The 19,629-nt window shown below is 41.6% G+C and overlaps 1 protein-coding gene across 1 annotated transcript in view; it reads right to left on the bottom strand.

Moving 5' to 3' along the window:
• The window catches only part of DPYD (dihydropyrimidine dehydrogenase), a 345,166-nt gene extending 328,822 nt beyond the window's left edge, over positions 1-16,344 (bottom strand). The window contains exon 1 of the mRNA XM_058842999.1: positions 15,998-16,344. Within this exon, the coding sequence (XP_058698982.1) occupies positions 15,998-16,036 (39 nt within the window). The 5' untranslated portion in view covers positions 16,037-16,344. The remainder of the gene's footprint in view (positions 1-15,997) is intronic.
• Between the last annotated feature and the right edge of the window lie 3,285 nt (positions 16,345-19,629).

Raw genomic sequence — 19,629 nt, 5'->3', positions numbered from 1 at the left:
CACTGCTTTGAAGAGACAAGCAGCCTATGAAGCAGTGCCAGGAGAGCAGCAGCACTGCAGCCTCCTGAGAAACAGGGATGGAGATGCCAACCTGCTCAAGGGACTGAGGCCTGACCCTGAATCCCACTGTGCATATGGGCACAGGGAGCTCAAACCCAGCTGGAAAAACACTCAACTTTTAATCACAAGACAGATTTCTTCTTTGAGTCACACAAGCTCATAGTTTCCAAACGGAGCAAGAACTAAGGCCAATGGATGACCTAGGGGTATGCATATGCTACCTGTGCACTGCCATATGCCTTTAACATAGCATTTAAGTGCTGTATCTCCATCTTTACATTTCCACATAGATTTAGATTTCCCCATAAGACAAACTGCTGACAGCAGAACTAACACCTTTCTGGTTTCTTGCATTCCTTACATAGCCTCTAATATTTAGAGAAAGATAATTTACCCTCATAGCATACCAGTATCCTAGAGGTGTCGTCCTAGATCCATTACTAGGTACTTAGTGGGATTTTCAATTTTACCACTACAGAATTTCTTGGTTCTCAGATTTTCCTGCTATATGTAAATACTACATCTTAACAAAATGAGCAGTTTTCTAAATCACTCCCACAAAAGTTGGGAAAGTCTTAGTCATGAATATGTCTATGCTAACAAAAGTGTGTTATACTTTATGCACTTTCTGTTACATAAACAAAGTTAATGCATTACACATTAACAAAGTAGCAAAATTACACAACCCTAAGCAAGGTTTACATAATCATGCTGTCACCTTAACTTTAAGATTTAGAGCTTGATTTCTCTAACTCGGCAATACATTTGCGCTAGGTATTACTGCAAGTTCTGAAAGGTTTATTAAAATGAAACCCAAAAAGTGTTACTTGTTTCCCATAGATACCAACCACTCTCCTCTATGGGAAGGGCTCTGGGTGGTAAATTATGCTCCTGGAAACTCTGCATGCTACCTCCTTCACACAACTCATCTCTGCAGAAGTTCCTTGACCCTTACAGGGAAAACCAAAGCAAATGCTCACCCTCCAGGCTTTACTGAAGTATCCAAGTAGTACCAGAATCAGAATCAATTATTAATGCATTTAACACAAGCAAAAAAAAAAAAAATATAAAAAAAAAAGTATATATATATATGTAAAACCATGCAGGCTCAAACTTCACCACAACACAGGATCAGTTCTGAGGCTCCTCCAGGGACACCCTGCTCTGTGATAAGATCACATTTTCATACTATAAACAATACACCACATCCAAAAATGTTAGTTTTTACATAGCAAACTCTGAGAAGATATAGCTGAGCACAGCTCTGGCTGATTTACTCAGTGTTGAATTCACTATATGTATTTATTTGGCTGAATAAAACATTATTTACAGCCTTTAAAAGTAGAAGGTTTTAAAATTTTGTACAGCTATCCTTGTACACATACAGTTAATATATTAGTATTTTTTTCTCCCTAACTGGACAGTCTTTAATCATCAACTAACTGTCAAAGTACCAAAAAACCCAGAGCAACTCATGTCACAGCCTTGATTCTTAGTTTCATGACTGCTGTTACTTTAGAAGTAAGCACATGCATGGTCTCCAGTCTGCCATACCCACTACACTCAAAGTCACCTTTCTTCATTTTCCTTACAAAAACATCTTCCTCCTTTACAAATCAAAACTTAAAGCTTCAGAAAAATATTAGGTTTGCACCACAGGTAGAGCAGAACTTTTGGTTTCCTCAGTATAAAATTGATTTATGTCTCAAATGCTTGCACATTAAATTGCTCTGTCACATGGGGAATACAAATGTCATTTGGTAACTGCTCGCTCACACAGAGAATCGTTTATTGAAAGGATCACAGCAAAAAGGATCGTTATCATACACATACATTTACATCTCACATCTATTTTTCTACAAGACAAACAGATCACAAGACAAAGCAAGCTCAGTTGCCTTTGAAAATAAACTTTGTCAGAATCGAAAAAAGGCCATTGTACCCCCCATAACTGAATCTTTGAATTGGACCCTCAATTGTGAATGTTTGCTTAAGCAAAATCCAAACTTGCATTAGAGACATCTGTTAATGTCAAGTGAATGCTCTACTAACTTTTGATCAGAGGAGAGAAATCAGCAAAGTTAATACTGCTTAACTTTAATTATTGGCAAGATCAGCGGAACTAATTTTAGCTGAGCAAAGCAGTATTCCAAGATCTTTGTTAAAAGGTGATTTTCAAAGTCCAATAAATGAACTTGAAATGCAAGGATGAGAATAACAATATACATCCAAAAGACCTAGTACATTCAGTGCTTGAAACAAATGTGAACATTTGTACTTGTTCCAAGATCATGCCAACTATCTATCAGTACTAACTTTCTAAATCTGTTCTGACATGAAGAAGTAGCAAGTAAACCTACCTTTTTGTAACTACTGTGCAAACTTCTACAAAAATTTCAGTATCAACTGTTTAATACAATGGTAAAATGCAAAATTGACAATAGGACTACAGATTTTCTACTAACTTTGTGTATACACCAGAGCATCCTAATCAAAAAGGAAAAAGAATTTGCATGTAGAAATAAAATGGAAATGTGAAGGATTTGTTAATTGTATCCTATAAACAGTAAGTATATGTGAAGTAATGTTATAAAATATTAAATGCCTGATAATTGAAAAAAAAACCAAATCCACACCTAATTTTCAAGCAACAAAATTTGACAGCCCATGCAAGTAAGACAAGAGGAAACTGTTGCCAGTTTCTCCTTTTTGTTTTAAAATGTCATTGTCTTCTTTTGCAGAAGATGTTGCCACTTTAAGGAAAGAAACATGACACTCTGAGTATATGAGGACTCAAGTGTTATACATGAGTGGAACATATATTGGTAATAGGAAATATAGAAAATTCCTTGGCATTCTTCATTCTTACAGTTTTGATTTTCAAATCTTACTGACATTAAATACTGATGAATGTGTGGGGAGGAGGCAGAGGTGATATTCTTAAAATAAAATAATGAGATAAGGCTGCCCAATCTAGAAACATGCCAGCAAACATTTGGATTCTGATCTATTATACTTTGTCCCATGCTTGCAGAGAAAACTTACTTTTAAATACTTATTAAAGAGTGTTGTATGTAGAAGCAGTATTTTCTAATTCTTTTACTTATTAAGCAAAATTACATGTCTGCTGTGAGACCTCTGAATGGGGAAGAACTATTTTTATCATTTGTAAGGTTTTCTAAAATTACAGTGAAGTATTTCTCCTGTAAACATATTGTAATGATTCTAAGTCTGTGGATTTCAAGCTGCATCAAAGTATTGGACTTCAGAAAAAATAAAATTCCCGTCTTGCTGGCAGGTCCACATTCTCTTTCCTAGAACAGAAGATACAAGACCACGAAGCTATCATTCAATCAAGATGGAAGTATTAAAAACCATTTGTTTCAGAGCAGCATCCCTTTGTTTGCTGTTTGTTTTATGAGCAGGAGCACATAGTGCAGAGAAACAGGAAAAGCTGTAACAGAAGTAACATTTTTTTAGAAATTTGATCAAGGAAAGGCACCTAGGTTACTTTTCTGTAAGTAGCATCTTCCTGAACTTCTGAAGCCTGACAGCTTCAGAAACGTGGATTTAGTCTTTACCTCATGGTTTGGGTTGGAAGAGACATTGAAGCTCCAACCCCCCTGCCATGGGCAGGGGCACCATCCACTACACCACACTGCTCAAACCCATTCAACCTGGCCTCAAACACTGCCAGAGATGAGGCACCCACAACTTCTCTGGGCAACCTGCTCTGTCTTACCACAGAGACTAACATATTACAGTTTATGACTTGAACATATTTATGAAAGACTTTTGCTATTATAGCAGGACAGCCCCTGAATGGGGCTCTGAGAAGCCCTGGACTGTCCTCTGATGAAGATTAAGATAAAGCAACATCTCAGGGGTGGGGACATTATATACAAAATACAAGCCTAATACCTTCAGGGTGGAGAAGCCCCAGGGCTATCAGCTGCCAGGCTCACACAGACCCTTGCACCAAAGGGTGGGGGGAGACAGGCTTTGGGTGTGTGTTGGAAAGCCTCTGCTCAGAGGTCCATCCTCTGATGTGCAGAGGAGCCCAGCTGAGGGGCCCTTCACCTGGGGAAAAGCTTATCCACAGCAGCAGAGAGGGTGACAGTGACATGGCCCATCAAAGGGCCCCCCAAAGGCGTCCCCAGACCCTGCACCAGAGCACTGCAACATGATGCAACAGACCCTCTGTGTTCCAAGGGACAGTGTCAAACTGGCCCCCTGCCAGGGAGGCCCATGGGTGCTCCCACCTGGCCCGCAGTGTATAATAATCCACGGGATTCTAACCTCTTCAGCATGTGACAACGTGATGCTGTGTGTGGCAGCCATGGCCCTCACCACCAAGAAGACTGGATGCAGGGGAGCAACAAGACATCATTGGGACCCTCGGATGGAGGTAGGAATAGGTAGGATCCACCTAACCCCTGTCACTCTCCTCCTGTCTCCCCATGCACACTTTTTTCTTTCTTCCTTTCTTCCTTTCTTTCCTTTCTTACTTTCTCTTTGCCTCCTTTACTATTAAACAAAATATATAATTTCTTTTTGCATCAACATCTAACCTCATTTGCTTTTAATCTCCTTTTTGGGTGTATTTTGAACCTTCTAAATTCTTTCCAGTTTATACACAGAGACTTAGCTTTCTTTGCTTTTCTGCGTTTAAACCAGATTACAACACCCTCCAAGTATAGAATTTCCTCCTAACATCTCATCTAAACCCACTCTTTCAGTTTAAAGCCAATCTGCCTTGGCCTACTATAACATGTCCCTCTCCAGATTTCTTGTAGGCCCTCTTTAGGTACCAGAAGGCTGCCCTAAGGTCTCTCCTGAGCCTTCTCTTCTGAACAACCCCAACTCTCTCAGCCTGTCTTCAGAGCAGAAATATTCCAGCCCTCTGATCATATTTCCGGCTTTCCTCTAGACTCACTCTAAAAAGTCCCCATCTTTCTTATGTTGGGGACCCCAGAGCTGGGTGCAGTACTCCAGGTGGGGGTCTCACAAGGGTAGAGTGGAAGAATCACCTCCTTCAACCTGCTGGACACACTTCTTTTGATGCAACTCAGGATACGGTCACATCACATTGCCAAGTCATGTTGAGCGCTTCCCACTTGACTTCAGGTCAGCTCTTCCTTTAGCTGTTGTTTCCTCCCTTCTCCTGAGTCAGGGCCTACATTCACAGACAGGTAAGCTTTGTGAGTAGAGCAGGTGACTAACTCCAGGAGTGGAAGTTGCACACCCAATTAAGCTCCTTACAGCACCTGAGGAGGGGATTCACAGCTGCCAGTACACCAAGCAGGACACCTTAGCTCAGTGTGACAAAACACCAAAGAGACAGTGGCACACAGCCACAACAGCGGCTCTCTCTCACCCTCCTGGACCTACACACCAACTGGCAGCCTCTAGGATGGTGGTTCTCAGCATGAAACTCTACCTAAGTTTAAACACTTACCTCAAATACATGAGATCCCTGCTTCCATTTGAAAAAGGAAAAACTGGGGGGGAAGACTCAAAAATAATTAGAAGAACAGACACTTTTGGAAAATAGTCTAATCATTACTGGAGTCACCCCTGGAACAAGAGGGCCTCCATCCCCATGTTCCTTGCCTTGTGCCTTGTCTGCACAGGATGGAAGGCAAACCTGGATGAGAAGTTGAACTGATTTGCTGTTCAGCTAAGATTATAAAAGCAAATCAGAGAACAAACATGACAAGAATGCTGCTCCAGCACTAAAAGAGTTTTAGCCCAACTCTCGAGACTTCTTATGTATTTTTCACTAAGGACTAATTGATTGAGTGCACAGAGAACATTATACTGGGAGTTAAAGATGATCTAACCTAGCTTTTGTGTAAATACCTCTTGGGGTTCCTAAATCAATTCATCTTATCTCCTCACCTAGTGCCATGATTTAGCAGCATGCAAGCCATTCTGCTTTACTTAAGAAGCGGTTCTTATTCTACAGTCTTCCAGAAACTCTTTCTTAGCATACTCTATATCCTAACAAAAGAGCACTGGCCCTTCAGCACAGTATTGGTTACTGCTGACTGCTGACACTTTACTCAAGCTATAGATACTTTGAGAAGAGATCATATTTTCATTTTTTTCTGTCCTGTACTCACTATATTTCTGCATTTCATTCTAGAACAGCTTCTGTTGTGGTTATCTTCTTTGCTTTTTTTTCTCCCAACTCTTTTGTCACTTTCTCACTTACATCTGTTTTGAAAAGCTATGCTCGTGCTTACTAAAATCTTTCAAATTTTGCATTTTCAATTGGAACTGAAAAAAGGACAATAGCAAACACAACTTTAAAATGGAATCAATAAGCCTGGGAACCACTTCTAATCTCATATCTTGTGTTCCTGTAGCATACAGACATATCCACATGCAAGTGTGTGCATGAATCTTCACAAGGCTACTTTGTCCCTCTGATTCTTAAGTCTGTTGAAATTAACAGGGACATTCATCTTAGCACTGATGAACAGATTTGTAAAGGCTAAAATTAGATCTTGTATTCACCTGTAATTATATTCCAAAATGTTACACTACACATGATCTTTTGAGCACAGATGCTCACACCAATTACTGATAACAATCCATGAGAGTTAGTATATAGACCTAACAAGACACACCAAGAAGGACAGCAGGCTCTAATTTCATCAATAGAAAACCATGAAAAATCTGGTCCTCATTCCCATTTTTGCCCTGAGCAGTAAATCAGCAGTATTCTTCAATACTGATTTAATTTAGAATTAAGAGTTTTCCTCAATATGATGGCTACACTCTATCTCACAAACCTAATTTTTAACCTTAAAATGTGACATAATATGAAAACCGCTGACACAAATAATTGACTGCTTTATTATAAATAGAATACTTGAAGTTATTTTTAAAATGCCTCATAAATCCACATTAAGTCTACTTTATTGATTTCAGGAAATTTCATTTTATTTTCATAGTCATAGTCCATGATCTGTGCACTTAAGAAAAAACACTTTTTTCAGTTTTAACTGTCATTGAAATATCCTTCATTTCAAAGATATCAAGAAATTATCACTATTCACTTTCAATACAAAGCCTCTTACATTTCAGCTGTCATTTTCAAAAAATCATACTGAAAATAGTGTTTCTAAGCAGAGTTCAGTTGCAGTGTAATAAGTAATAATTTCATCAATTAGCAGTATTCAGCATCCACTGAGAGTTCTCTCACTATTATTTTATTCATAGAGTCCTTTGTGGAAGTAGCATACTAAAAAGATCCATTTATCCTTCAAGGTTTTTCATAAATGTGTCATACATCTTAGAAAACAATTGGTTATTATTCTTGCTCAATCTAAATAACTATAATAACTTCCAGGTGTAAAACCTCTCTTTATACTTCCAATCTTCTTTACTCCCATTATGGGTCTACATTTTTAATAACTTATTTTAACACTTCTACCTACTTTCACAAATGAATTCCGGAATTTTGCATGGATGCTAGACATGCCTGGATGGAAGAGTAGTCAGCTTATTGTTAAGAGCAGAATAGAGTTGGGTTTCATAGAATGCCCTTCACAATCAGTGAAAACCCAAGCATTTTATAATGAGCAAGATGCTAGTATAGATGCTAAAAGTGCAACGGCTGGACAGGAAAATGCTGTGATTATTAAATTCAGCAATAGCTTGCTTTCAGTGCATATTTTATTTCTCCTTCCCCATAGATCTCTCCACATACTTATTAGCACATTTTTCCTCTCTCTGAAGCTCATCCTGCCTTATGTCTTTTCACTGCAAGACTGCAAAGGGTTCCCTTCAGAGCACAATATTCTCATTCCTTAATCGACTGACAGAGATGCAGTTGGGCAGCACGAGGACCTCTCTCAAGGCTGGGCAGACAGCCCTGCACAGAGTGCACAGCTCAACAGAACACCTCTGTCTTAGGAGACATGCATCTCCTACACAGCAGCCTGCTTCATTCTCTCCACATTGGCCAAATGTTTTGCTGACTGAGAAAAACCCAGCCAGGACAGTTCGTTCCAATGGATGTTAAAATTTAAATAAAGCCTCTCAGAGCACAGTTTAAAAAATCACACCAAAAACCAAGGCAAACATGCAGCAATATATTAATAAACTAGGTACCACAACAATGTCTCTGCAAATGGCACAGAGTCCAATCTCCATGGTAAATATAAACCTAATGACATTGAGTGTGTGACTAATTCTTGAAAGAAGAGTGTCCTTAGAAGAACACATTAACATCAAACTTTCAGTTTTTCCACCTTCTACAGTCTCAAAGTGGCGTGCACAGGTACCTCTATAAAAAAAAACAACACACACAACACACCAACAAGACACATAAATCAGACAGGTTGGCTGCCTGGACACTTTGCTCCTTAATTACATATATAATTGTTTTTGAACCTGAAATTAAAATGTCAGAACGCACATGAACAGAAGCATGATTGCCTTTAACTGATGACTAGCATCCCATCTAAATGGAAATATTTAGATTCATCACCTAGATACCTTTTTAATTTGCTTTCAAATAGAGTCACAGGCAAGCATGTCTGCCTTCTCCCATTTGCACTGTTGATGTCAAGTTGAACTGGAAAGGCCAACCATTTCAATGAACTAAAATAAACGTAATTTTAAGGTCAAGTCACTTGTAACACTTCAGGCAGCAAATGTCATACTGAAAATAAAATTGAACCTTGGCTTGAGCAGAGATGAAAGGTTTGGCATTTCAAGGACTTCATTGTGTTTATCACTTTAAATCTACAAATTAAATATCAACATCACATACATTAATATTTATCAAACTAAGAATGCTTTCTGAAATTATACCTTTAAATACAGGAAGCATTATTAAAAACAAAATACTTTTATAGGTGGGCTTACTCTTAATTCAAATGGTGAAGTCCCTGCAAGACCTAAAACCACTTAAAATTCCACATTGGCTTAGGGAGGCATCTATGACAACGGTAAGAACACAGATGTTTCACAGGAAGGTCTAAGTATTTTGACAGAGGAAAGAAGTGAAATTGCCAAACTCAGACCACAGTATAAGAGAACAAGGATATTGAAAATTTAGATTATTTGTGATTTATGATTTGGATAATATTAATAAAAAACTCCTTTACATATCTTAATATAAACACTCCTCAAACTTACATGCTTTGTCATTTCCTTCTCACTGTGTCTTCTAAGACACAGTGTCTTTCTTTTGTTGTTGCTAAGTTTTGTTGTTTTTTTCTACTCCTACTTGAATCTTATGTTCTTTGCCATATGCAATAGCAAAAAAAAATGGGGCATTTATTATAGTTGCAAGAGTCTATGAACAGAAAAAAAGCAATTTAAAGTTTAAACTATAGACCCAGTCTGAATTACATGTTATTTCATAAAAGAATATACCTTGCCAATTGAAAGGCAAAATGTTCATATTTCTAAAAAGCATGATTATGAGAAGAAAACCAGAGAATTTAGTTCAATTCTCCCACTTACTTCTTTAGCTGCTTTCTTCCCCAATCACAATTTGACCTGGATATACATGACTTTTTTTTTAAATTTATATTTTGAATTATGAAATTGCATATTGCATTATGGAACTACATAAAGACCAAGAGGACAAAATGCCCCCCAAGATCTGTGTAGCCAATCTCTGTTGGCACGTTTCACAAACTGATGCTCTGCACATGTAGAGATGCCAGAGATTTATGCTGTGCTGATTTGCAAGAATTCTGCCCTTAGTATAAAAATGACAGCAAATGAAAATGAAAAGACTTTGAAAAACATGCCCACACAAACACCACCCTCTGTGCTTCTGATAAGGCATTTATGGCCAAAGGTTCCTAATCCCAAATGTTTGATTTCTTTGCCAAATCACAAACTTGCCGAAGTCTCATATAAAGGCACAAATCCTGCTCTTCTCAAAGGCGACAGCACAGGGCAGGGAGCAGAGTGTGTAACACTGTACTGATGAAATAAAAAAAGGAATAGAAATCATATGCTAATAAGAGGAGGGAGGTTGCCAGGCAACCAGGGAGGGAGAGAAAGCAGTTTTTGATTTGAACTCAGTGCTGTCAAAGGGTTAGCATAGCCAGAACAAACAGGACATATTCAATCCAGCTTGTCTGCAGCCACCAGGAATTTCAGCTTTTCTCAATATTTTAACTAGAAGTGTGTTCCCAACCCAGTGCCAGTTCCTTCTGTGTTCCCTGGGTCATTTTACTGACACTGGCAAAATGGTATAGGATAGGAAGGACAGCAGAATTCTTCAAAGTGTTAACCTGAAAAGCAGCAGCTTGTGTCTTCGGGTAGCACAAACTGCACTACGCGGGTACACCGGCCAGCAGGATGGAGAGCACTAAGCAATCTTGGGTCCAAACAAATCCCAGTCCATCAGACACAGCCACACCCCTCTGGGCTGCACTGAAAACTAGGCAAGTCCTGCCCTGCTGCTAAAACTGCACCCCTTCGAATGCATCTCAAATGCCTGCCCTGCAGTGCTGCACTCTTGTCACAGCCGATCGGCAAAATCCTGCCTCATGGGTAGCAGCTTCCTACAGCAGCATGTACTTATACTTTCTTAAAAGACGTGACACTAAGCAGAGGAAAGAATGAAATTCCAGTTTGGTCTACAACACAAAATCATTATGAAATTTATTTCTGTAACTAGAAGAAAATTAATTTCAGTTCCTCCTTGTTTTCAGAGTTGCTAACTGCAGTGACTACACGGAAGTCTCAGCCACAAGAAGGGTGGGAACAGCAGTTCTTAAGTGAAAGTCCTTAAAAAAAGAGTAAAATTCTAAGGACAGGAGTTTAACTCGTAAGTAACATTAAAACTCAAAGGTTGAAGGAAAATTAAAAGCATAAGTCAACTTTTTTTCCTGATATAATTATTTTGGAGGGCTTGACTGCTACAATCTGGCAGACTATTGGCAGTAGAGGCAAGACCACACATAAATCCTTGAGCATCAACAGGATTTGCATATAAAACATGAAAAGATAAAATGTTTCATTCAGAAGACTTTCCTTCCTACTTGCCAGATGAAATTTTAACCTGATGAGTAAATCGTTCAGTTCTCTAAGAGAGACATGATAATTGTGGTCTATAATCTTCCATGAGGTCTAAGCAATCATGCTATAACTGCTGTTCCACTCAGCTAAGAGTTTATTACAATAAAACCACTAGAACAATGAAAAGGCTTGAGAAATTCATTAAGCAAAAACAGCTAAATAGGAAGTTTTGTTTTCTCACTGACTGCTTGTCAAATGACCTTAGGAAGACACAGCCATCAATCTGGAACAACCATCTGATCATCACAACAAGCTATAAAGCAGTAGCATAAAAACATTCTACATATTAAAGCTTCATTATGGAACTTCAAAAAACTAACAGTTATCTACGAGAGAGAGAGAGACACTAATAACTGGGGCTTTTAAAAATAAAAGTTTAGCCTAGATCAAAGAAAGCTAGCTTCAGTTATTTATTCACATAACCTTTGCCTAACAACCTTGTGAGCCATGCTGACTGAGTAGAGTTCCCTGCTATCTTGCTGGAGGTTTCCTGTTTTTTACAGTATTCTTTATTTTTCAATCCCTGTCCTTCTTCCCACTGTGAGCATGCCAAGCCTAGCTCTCAGACATACCTTTCTACCTGCAGTTTTTCCACTGTTCTTGTCCATTTGCACTGGGAGAAAAATCAGACAAGTGAAACTTGCCTGCCTTGCTGTCCCAGCCCATGCTTGGTAACAGCTACTAAGTATATCTCAGGGAATGGAAAACTGCCACCGACTATCAAACCTGCTACTTAAAACACTATGGAATTTGCAGGCTGTACAATGCTTCTCAAAGCTTACAAGCACTTCTCAAGTGACCCTTCCATGCAGCAGGAAGCATGGCACAAGGGACTCTGCTCCCCCTGACTGACTCTGGAACCAGCTGCAGCCCTGGAGTGCAGGTGCTGTCTGTACCATCAGTGAGCTGCTCAAACAGCCATAACCTCATCCCACTTTCATTAGGGCTTTCAGACAGCAGTGTAGAACTTGCTGCTGAAGGAACTCAAAATCAACAAACCATGCTGCCTGCTGAGTATTGAAGAACTCCTGGAGCCTCTTGTGCTCTCACTAAGGTCAGCACCCAACGGGCACAGTCTGGCCCTTAAGAAACATTCCTCTGAACTCTGAAGTAACACCAAAGAAATACGTGGGTGAAATATATAACTTTTAAAATAAAAATACATTATTTAAGAGCCATTTATACTTTCTGAAGCTAAAGTAAGAGAAAGCGTAACATAGTTATAGTGGCAATGTTCATTGCAAGTGAAAGTGACACATATTTACCCTGATAATTCTCAGACAATTCCCAATTGCAATTTCAGAGCATGGCTCTAGCCTTCACACCTTTCATTTTATTCTCACAAGTCAAGCAACAGTGCTGGGGTGGAAACAGCTATGACAGCATTCTAGGTGCCCAGCTGCTGGTCTAGCAGGGAATTACCCACTCATCAACACCCAATTCGCCTTTAAACATACACAGCCATGTAAGAATGACAAGGCTTGCTTCATGCTAAGTTGTGTTGGGGGCTGGTTTTAATTTTGGATGTTTCAGGTTTGTGACAGAGTTTTCAGTTTGTGAGAGTGGCAAAGTGTCTCCACTCTGCTGCTGCGAAGAAGCCCTCACCAAGGAAGGGTGGGAGACCTACTTACACTTCTCCCCAGATGCAGTCTGGGTGGCAACGAGCTGGAAAGTATCCACTACCCAAACACCACCGAGGGAAAAGACCAGAGACTGCAGAGCAACACTGGAACAAAGACAGGAAAACACAGCACCCGGAGAACAATGCTAAACAATGTCATTCGAGATTATATCTGACACTTAACCATTTTGCAATTCATTAATTTCTGAGTACTTGCTTTTATAACTTCAATTCTTCAAAGAATCCTGAAGATTGCAAAAGATGTAATTATATATGGTTTACACACAGTGATAGTCAGGAATCAGGTGAAACAAAAGAGAAGGCAAAAGAATGGAAGACTTTCTTTCCCAGAGTATCACTGGGAAGTTTACATGAAGTCTGTAAACATTCTCTGGAGCTTAAATGTACATTTAGCGATTTCACATCACAAGTTAAAAAGAGAATGCTGCCCTCATAGTGTAGATTACAAAAATTCTTGTAAAGATTGAGAGAGATAACAAACAAAAATCCAAGGCAAGTCCTTATACCATAAATCCAAGGTAGGTACTTTCACTTTTAAAAAAGCTTTCATTTTGCTAAGAGTACCAGTGTCCAAGGAATATTAGCAGCACACTTTGACTGTTGACTGATAGTTGACTGTATTCAAAAAAAGGCAGTGTTTGGGGTTTGTGGAATTGCCAGTAGTTGAGGGGAGAGAGTTGTTGTTTTGTTTTGGTATTTTGGGTGTTATTTTTGTTTTAGTGTTAAAAAAATAAAACTGAAGAAAAGCATATATTTAAGTCACAACACACCTAGTCTTCCACAATTTGGAAAGCAGATTTTAGGAAAACAACTATCTCTGTAATTTATGCATCTTCTTTAGTTAGGTCCAGAGGCTGAAGCTGCTGGCTAAGCCAAGCAAGGGGGACAAGATTCCTCAGACAGAGTTTCCCAGAATTTTTCTTTTGTAAAGTAACTTGGGAGAACCATCAGTGATTTTAGCTATTTCTAGCACAGATTCTTGACTCTTCTTTGACATGTCTTTTTTTCCAGCCTTAACTATTAAATACATTGTAAAGTAGCACTAAAACTTCAGAGATAATTTTTAGTATTTTATTATATGAACTCAAATTTGAGATACTAACCATTGAGATAAGTTCCATTAAATCATTGGTTCAGTTTTTATACTGTAGCCAAGAAAGTGACCAAAACATTCAAGTTGTGCTGCCATTGTTCATGTTGATAGACTCCCTCACTCAACAAGCAAATTACTGAGAATATTTATCTACAATGAAAGGATTAGCTAACATGCACTGTACCTACTTCAAAGACAATGATAAAATACATTTTTTGAAAATGCAGTACTTCCTCCCCCCAAAAAATAAAGTCCTATGCAAGGAGGAAAAAAAACCGACCAACCAACAAAAGCCACACAGGGCTGCAATGCTGCAATTAGATTATCAGTAATTATTGATATATTCATCTGAGAGACAAACCATACAACAGCTAAATTTATTCAAACAGATGGGGGAAGGACAGTACATTTAGTTAGAAGGAGACTACACTGTTTTCTTGCTAGTTTAAATGACTGCTGAAAACAAAAATACAGGAAGATACTGACCAAAGTTTCTATCTGAAGCCTCAGAATAAAGCAAACACTAGACTTTTCAAAATCCATCAACTCATCTCCTAAAATATGTAGTACTGCATACTATTACCAACACAGGATCCTACCATAACAATGTTCTTTGAGTCTCTCATAAGTATCCAGAAATGCAAAATAATGCAATACAAGAAGTATTTTGCATTAAAAATTTACGGAAAGTACACAAAAACCTGAACAACTAAAATCAAACCTTTGCCACAGAAAAACTAACTTTTAACACCTGAAGAAAAACCCAAGATTGGCTGCTCTGAAAACACTGCACTGGTAAAAGACAGACAGCGCTGATTTCATACCACAGTGCCTCCCTAATTGCCAGGAAGACTTCTGTGATAGTTCATTCTTCCTGTCCATTCCATGCTTCAGTTTTACCAGAGTATCTGTAAGACCATTTCTGGACATTAGTCATGGTTTGAACAGCAGCTCAGCTAGGAAATGGACTGAACACAAAAACTCAATACAAGAACCAATGATAAAAATCAGTCACAACCGACCTAGAGATGTCTTCAAGTGTGTATTTGTGTATTATGTCTGGGCCTCAATGAACTGCAATAGTTCAACCGAAACTTAATATTTTACACTTCAATGTATACCACAACAAAAAGTTGTGTCAGGCTAGAACGAGACTATCAACCACAACTTCTTTTATCGTTGCTTTTGTTTTACTAGACTCTTCATAAGGAGCTGAAGTTTACAGCCAAATGTGAGGTCCTGTGAGAGGTGGGAAAATGCTACCTTGAAGTCCAACCTTGCAACCTGGCTAACACCAGCAGGAGCTCACCACGTGTGCCACTGTCACACTCCACCTCAGCTCCGCCTTCCCAAGGCCAGGTCCGGGCCCCACTTCCAGCACCCGGTACGACCTGCAGCAAGGACTGTCATGCAAAAACCTTAAGTGCCACAGGTGAGAAAGCCACTTGCAGCAAGGGTACTACTCCTGCCCTGTTCAACCTTCCATGCAGCTGTTTTGGTCCGAGGAGACTGGGCGCAGTCCGTGAGCGCAGCCTGACCCAGGGCGGGACAGCAAAGAGCCGGGTCCCGCACAGCTCCGCTGGCCCGCAGGCACCTACGGGATCCAGCCCGAGGCCATCGCCCACGCACCTGAGACCGTCCAGGGCTCATCAGGTCACGGCTCTCGAGCAGCCCTGCCCCTCAGCAACCCTGCCAGAGCCGGGAGCCCGATCTCGCCGGGAAGTCGGGGCTCGGTCACACCCTCGAGTTGGCCGGGGAGTGACAGCAGGCGGCGAGGAGAGGGGAGGCGCCGGGCGCCACCCCCTCACGCCCCTCGGCCGGGCGCCGGCCGCGCTCGCCGCGGCCAACACGGGGGCAGGGGCACGGCTGGAGCGGTGCGTCCGGCGCCGCCTCGGCAGCCCCTACCCGCAAGGGCTGCGGCTGCCCGGGGGGCAGGACAGCCCCAGGGGCCGGTGCCGGGGCTGCCCGCGGCCAGCCGGCGCTGCACGGCACGGGGCGTCGGGACGAGGCTCCGGGCACCGCCGGCGGGCAGCGGCGAGGCACTTCCTAACGCCACTAAACTTTAGCGGGCGCCGGCGCCGCCGGGCACAGCCCCCTCCCCGCTAGCGACAGCCGCACGTCCCGGCAGGGCGAGTGGGTACCTCAATGTCCACCGGGTCCCGGCTCAGCACACGAGCCATGGTGTCCGCACCGCCTTCCCCCGGCTCCCCGCAGTCCCGGAGTGGAAGGGAGCGGAGAGCGGGAAGAGGCGGAGCCGGCAGCCCGGGCAGCAACGCCCAGGTGGGCGGGCGCCCCCCGCGCCGGGCCGGGGCCGCCCCGCCGGGCAGGGCAGGGCCGTGCCGAGGCCGGGGCGGGGTGGGTGTCCCGCGGGCGGGAGCGCTGCTGGCCCCTTCCCCGAGATGCGGCTCGGCAGCCGCGCTGCCCGGAGCTCCCCACACACCGCCCCGCCGGGAACGGCCCGGGGCCCGCGCCCCGCCGCTCCACCTCCGCACGGTCACTGTGCCTCGCCCCAGGGCACGCCCGGCCTCCCGCGCCCCTGCCGCTCTCACTCCCTGGTCGTGGACGAGAAACTGTGCGGGGAGGGCAAACGTCACCCAGGCTGTGTTTATCCACTCATGGCAATCCCACAAGAGCAGCCTGCACACCAGGGCTGCAGCCAGCTCTGCTGCGCTTGGGCTCACTCTCCTGCCCAGCAAAGAGGGGTGGACCCTTGCCGGGCTTACATCCTTCCAAGAAGTACCGGCCTGCGCCGTCCCTGAACCTTCACCCTTGTCCCCACAAGAGCAGCGACCTGCCCCACCCACTTAGGAGGCTCCCCTCACAGAAGCCATCCAGCAGGTGGGAGTGGTGCGCGAAGGTCAGGTCACTGCCTGCCAAACACTGCAATTGGTTAACACTGGAAACACAGTATTTGCGATATCACGGAAACAAACATTCCCACTGCAACAGGCCTAAAAAGAAAGCAAGTATTCTCGATTTCGGGAAGCAGCAACAACACCCAAACAAAACAGCCAACCAAGCACTGTTACATCCGTTTCTACAGTGCACTTTCATTTAGCCACATCTATGATTCCTCAAAATAAGAGCACTTTTATCCCCATTTCACAAGGATAGAGGAGTTTAAGCTTTGATTTCTTCCAACGTGCATGTCAGGCAACTTCTTGGGTTCTTCCTTCCTCCCTTTCTAAAAACATACTGCAGATCTGCTCGTCATTCTCTTTACGACATTCATTTTATCCAGTTAGCTTTTATAATCTTCTTTTTAGTACAGCATAAAAAAAACAAAAAACATAAAGGGCTTCCCACTCCTATTTACTTTACAAAAAGCCTGGAATGCTGCAAGTAGCTTCTGGACACTAGCAACCCTTTGGGTACAGTAGAGAATCAGTTTGCCTTTTCCTTTCACATCTCCAGAAATAATGTCTCTCACAGCATGGAAATTTTTCTTTACCTTGTAATTATTTTATTTCTTTCCATCTCTGTAAATGAGCAGTTTAGAGATGCCTAGTGGAGGAGGAATTTTTCCCCTTGTAAGATGTGAAGAAATAAGGTTGTGGTCTTTTGTGTCTCAAGTGAGAGCTGTATTTTCTCAAGTCTCTGCTTCAGCACTATTGCATAACAATTCTTGCTGATTACAATCACCCTTGTAAAGCAGCTGAAGTGTTGGCAGGAAAATCAGAAGCAGGATCTCCTTCATTGCTAGTACTTATCTCTAGCAAATCCAAGAGCCTTTGGTTCATTTCACTAATACTGACACCGTTGCAGTCGTGTGATGCTAGCTAGGGAGTTTTCTAGTTGTGCTTGCTCCTGACCTAAAGCACCATATTGTCTATGCAAGTACATTAGGTGCAAGTCATTTTTACAAGCAATATTTCCATGTACATGAAATAAACTGCTTCATGGCCAGCCACTTAGAGTTTGCCTCCATTTGTTCTAAATAGAAGAGACTCTCCATTATACACATCTTCTGTTTTGTTCTGCAAATTATAAATTTTTGGTTAGCCCCATGTAATCTAGCAATTCAGATCAACCTGACACCTTTAGGATTTTTGACCAGTGAAACCAATAAACAATGACACCATTTAGATTTCATGGAAGTTGAAATTTTTCCTACAAAAGAAGCAAAACTTACTCTGTCAAAACATTCAGATCAGAGAAAGAGATTCTGAGACCTAACCATACTCTGCTTTAACTCACAGCTCCTCTTTTTTCTGTTCCCATGCTTCTGCTGAGAATCAACTTACTGTCTTTAAAGCATGGCAGCCTGCTGCTGTTTGCCAGCTTTCCCCAGCAGTTTGGGAGAGCTGGCCTTCCCCTGGAACACACATATGAACCCTGGATTCTCAGCTGTCGTAAATAGTGCTTTTATCAGCACTGAGCATGTTTACAGCTGAACTTTGTTTCAGGAAAGAAACAGACAAAAAGAGGGAGACTCGCAAAACAGGCATCAGAATACAAGTATTTAATATTTTCTAAAGTAGCAGTTATGAGAAATTTTAATAAGAGGTGTTACACAGCCCAGATATAGTTTGGGCTTTTTTCATTAAGTGCTATGCCTCTGATTTTAATTTTTTTCTCCTGCCAGTAGGATTTTTAAAGCAACAGAAACAGAGCAGGGATACTAAAGACTTAACTTTCACTTCTGACGCAAAATGCTGTCAAGGCTTGGTTGAGTTATAGGCTTCTGAAAAATTGCCATTAACCTTTTGTTCCTGGTACTCTTCAGGTAAAATTTGCTCACATGCCAAAGAAATAATTGCATGTGAACTTTCTCTAAAAAGCTCCAGGCACTCACTGCTACCAGAGCAGCTACAGCCTCGTGCTGGGAATGGTTGTCTCTCTGGGAGGACAAAGGAGGGCAGGACAGCAGACGGTGAGAAAAGCCATGTCCTTCAATTTCAAACGGTTCCAGGAACACAACATCCAATCTAAAAGGATCCTCCTCCAGCCATTGCAGTAGTTAATATCCAAGTTTAAAGGGTAAACTGTAAACTCCAAAAGTTCAGCATTCAAATTCTGGCAGTGAATTAGGGAGCCTACCTAGGGAGCCTAGAGGTCTCCATGTACTGATATGTGGTACAAGCGGCTCCCCATTTTTTCATCAAAACTGCCCCTCATTCTTGTCGGTTCAAATACTAGAGAGACAGACATTCCAGACTTTAATTTGCTGTGTAGTTGTACCTTGAACTCAGTGGGCACTCTCTAATCCCATATTATTTTTATTCCAGGATCAGGTTCCTCACTCATTGCATGTGATGAAGAGTGATGGTTACAGTCTCACAGCTAGCATCTCCCAACATCTAAATGCCTGATTTAGCTATCCAGATTGCTCATTACACTTAAGCAAGTTCACCTGTCAAATTCATAGGGTTTGGGAAAGGCTGAAGTGAACTCAAATTGCTCTTTTATGTCCTTACTGCTTGTGACAGTGCAAAGATTCGTCTTTCAGTTATTCGCTGCTTCTGCCCTCTTAATTTGGCTCAACCAAATTCAAAGCAAAGGTGATATATCCAGTATGCACAGTCTAAGAGAAATGGGATTATCAAGAAAGTGCCACAAAGAGTACAAGCTGCTTCTGAAGACTCATAACAGTTTCTCAGATTTTTTTTTTAATTTTTTTTCCCCTTACACTAAGAGTCATAGTAGCAGTGGTGGCGACTTTTACAGGACAAGGTAAATCGCTGTTAAAGCTGAAAGAAGTGCTGCTGATTCTAGTGTCAGGTTCATCAGCATGAGGAGATCTGTGTTGCACCTCTTCAATGTACTTGTGTCA

Source organism: Poecile atricapillus, chromosome 7, assembly GCF_030490865.1.
Source record: "Poecile atricapillus isolate bPoeAtr1 chromosome 7, bPoeAtr1.hap1, whole genome shotgun sequence".
Taxonomy (NCBI): Eukaryota; Metazoa; Chordata; class Aves; order Passeriformes; family Paridae; genus Poecile; species Poecile atricapillus.
This window is presented reverse-complemented; position numbering and strand designations above follow the sequence as displayed.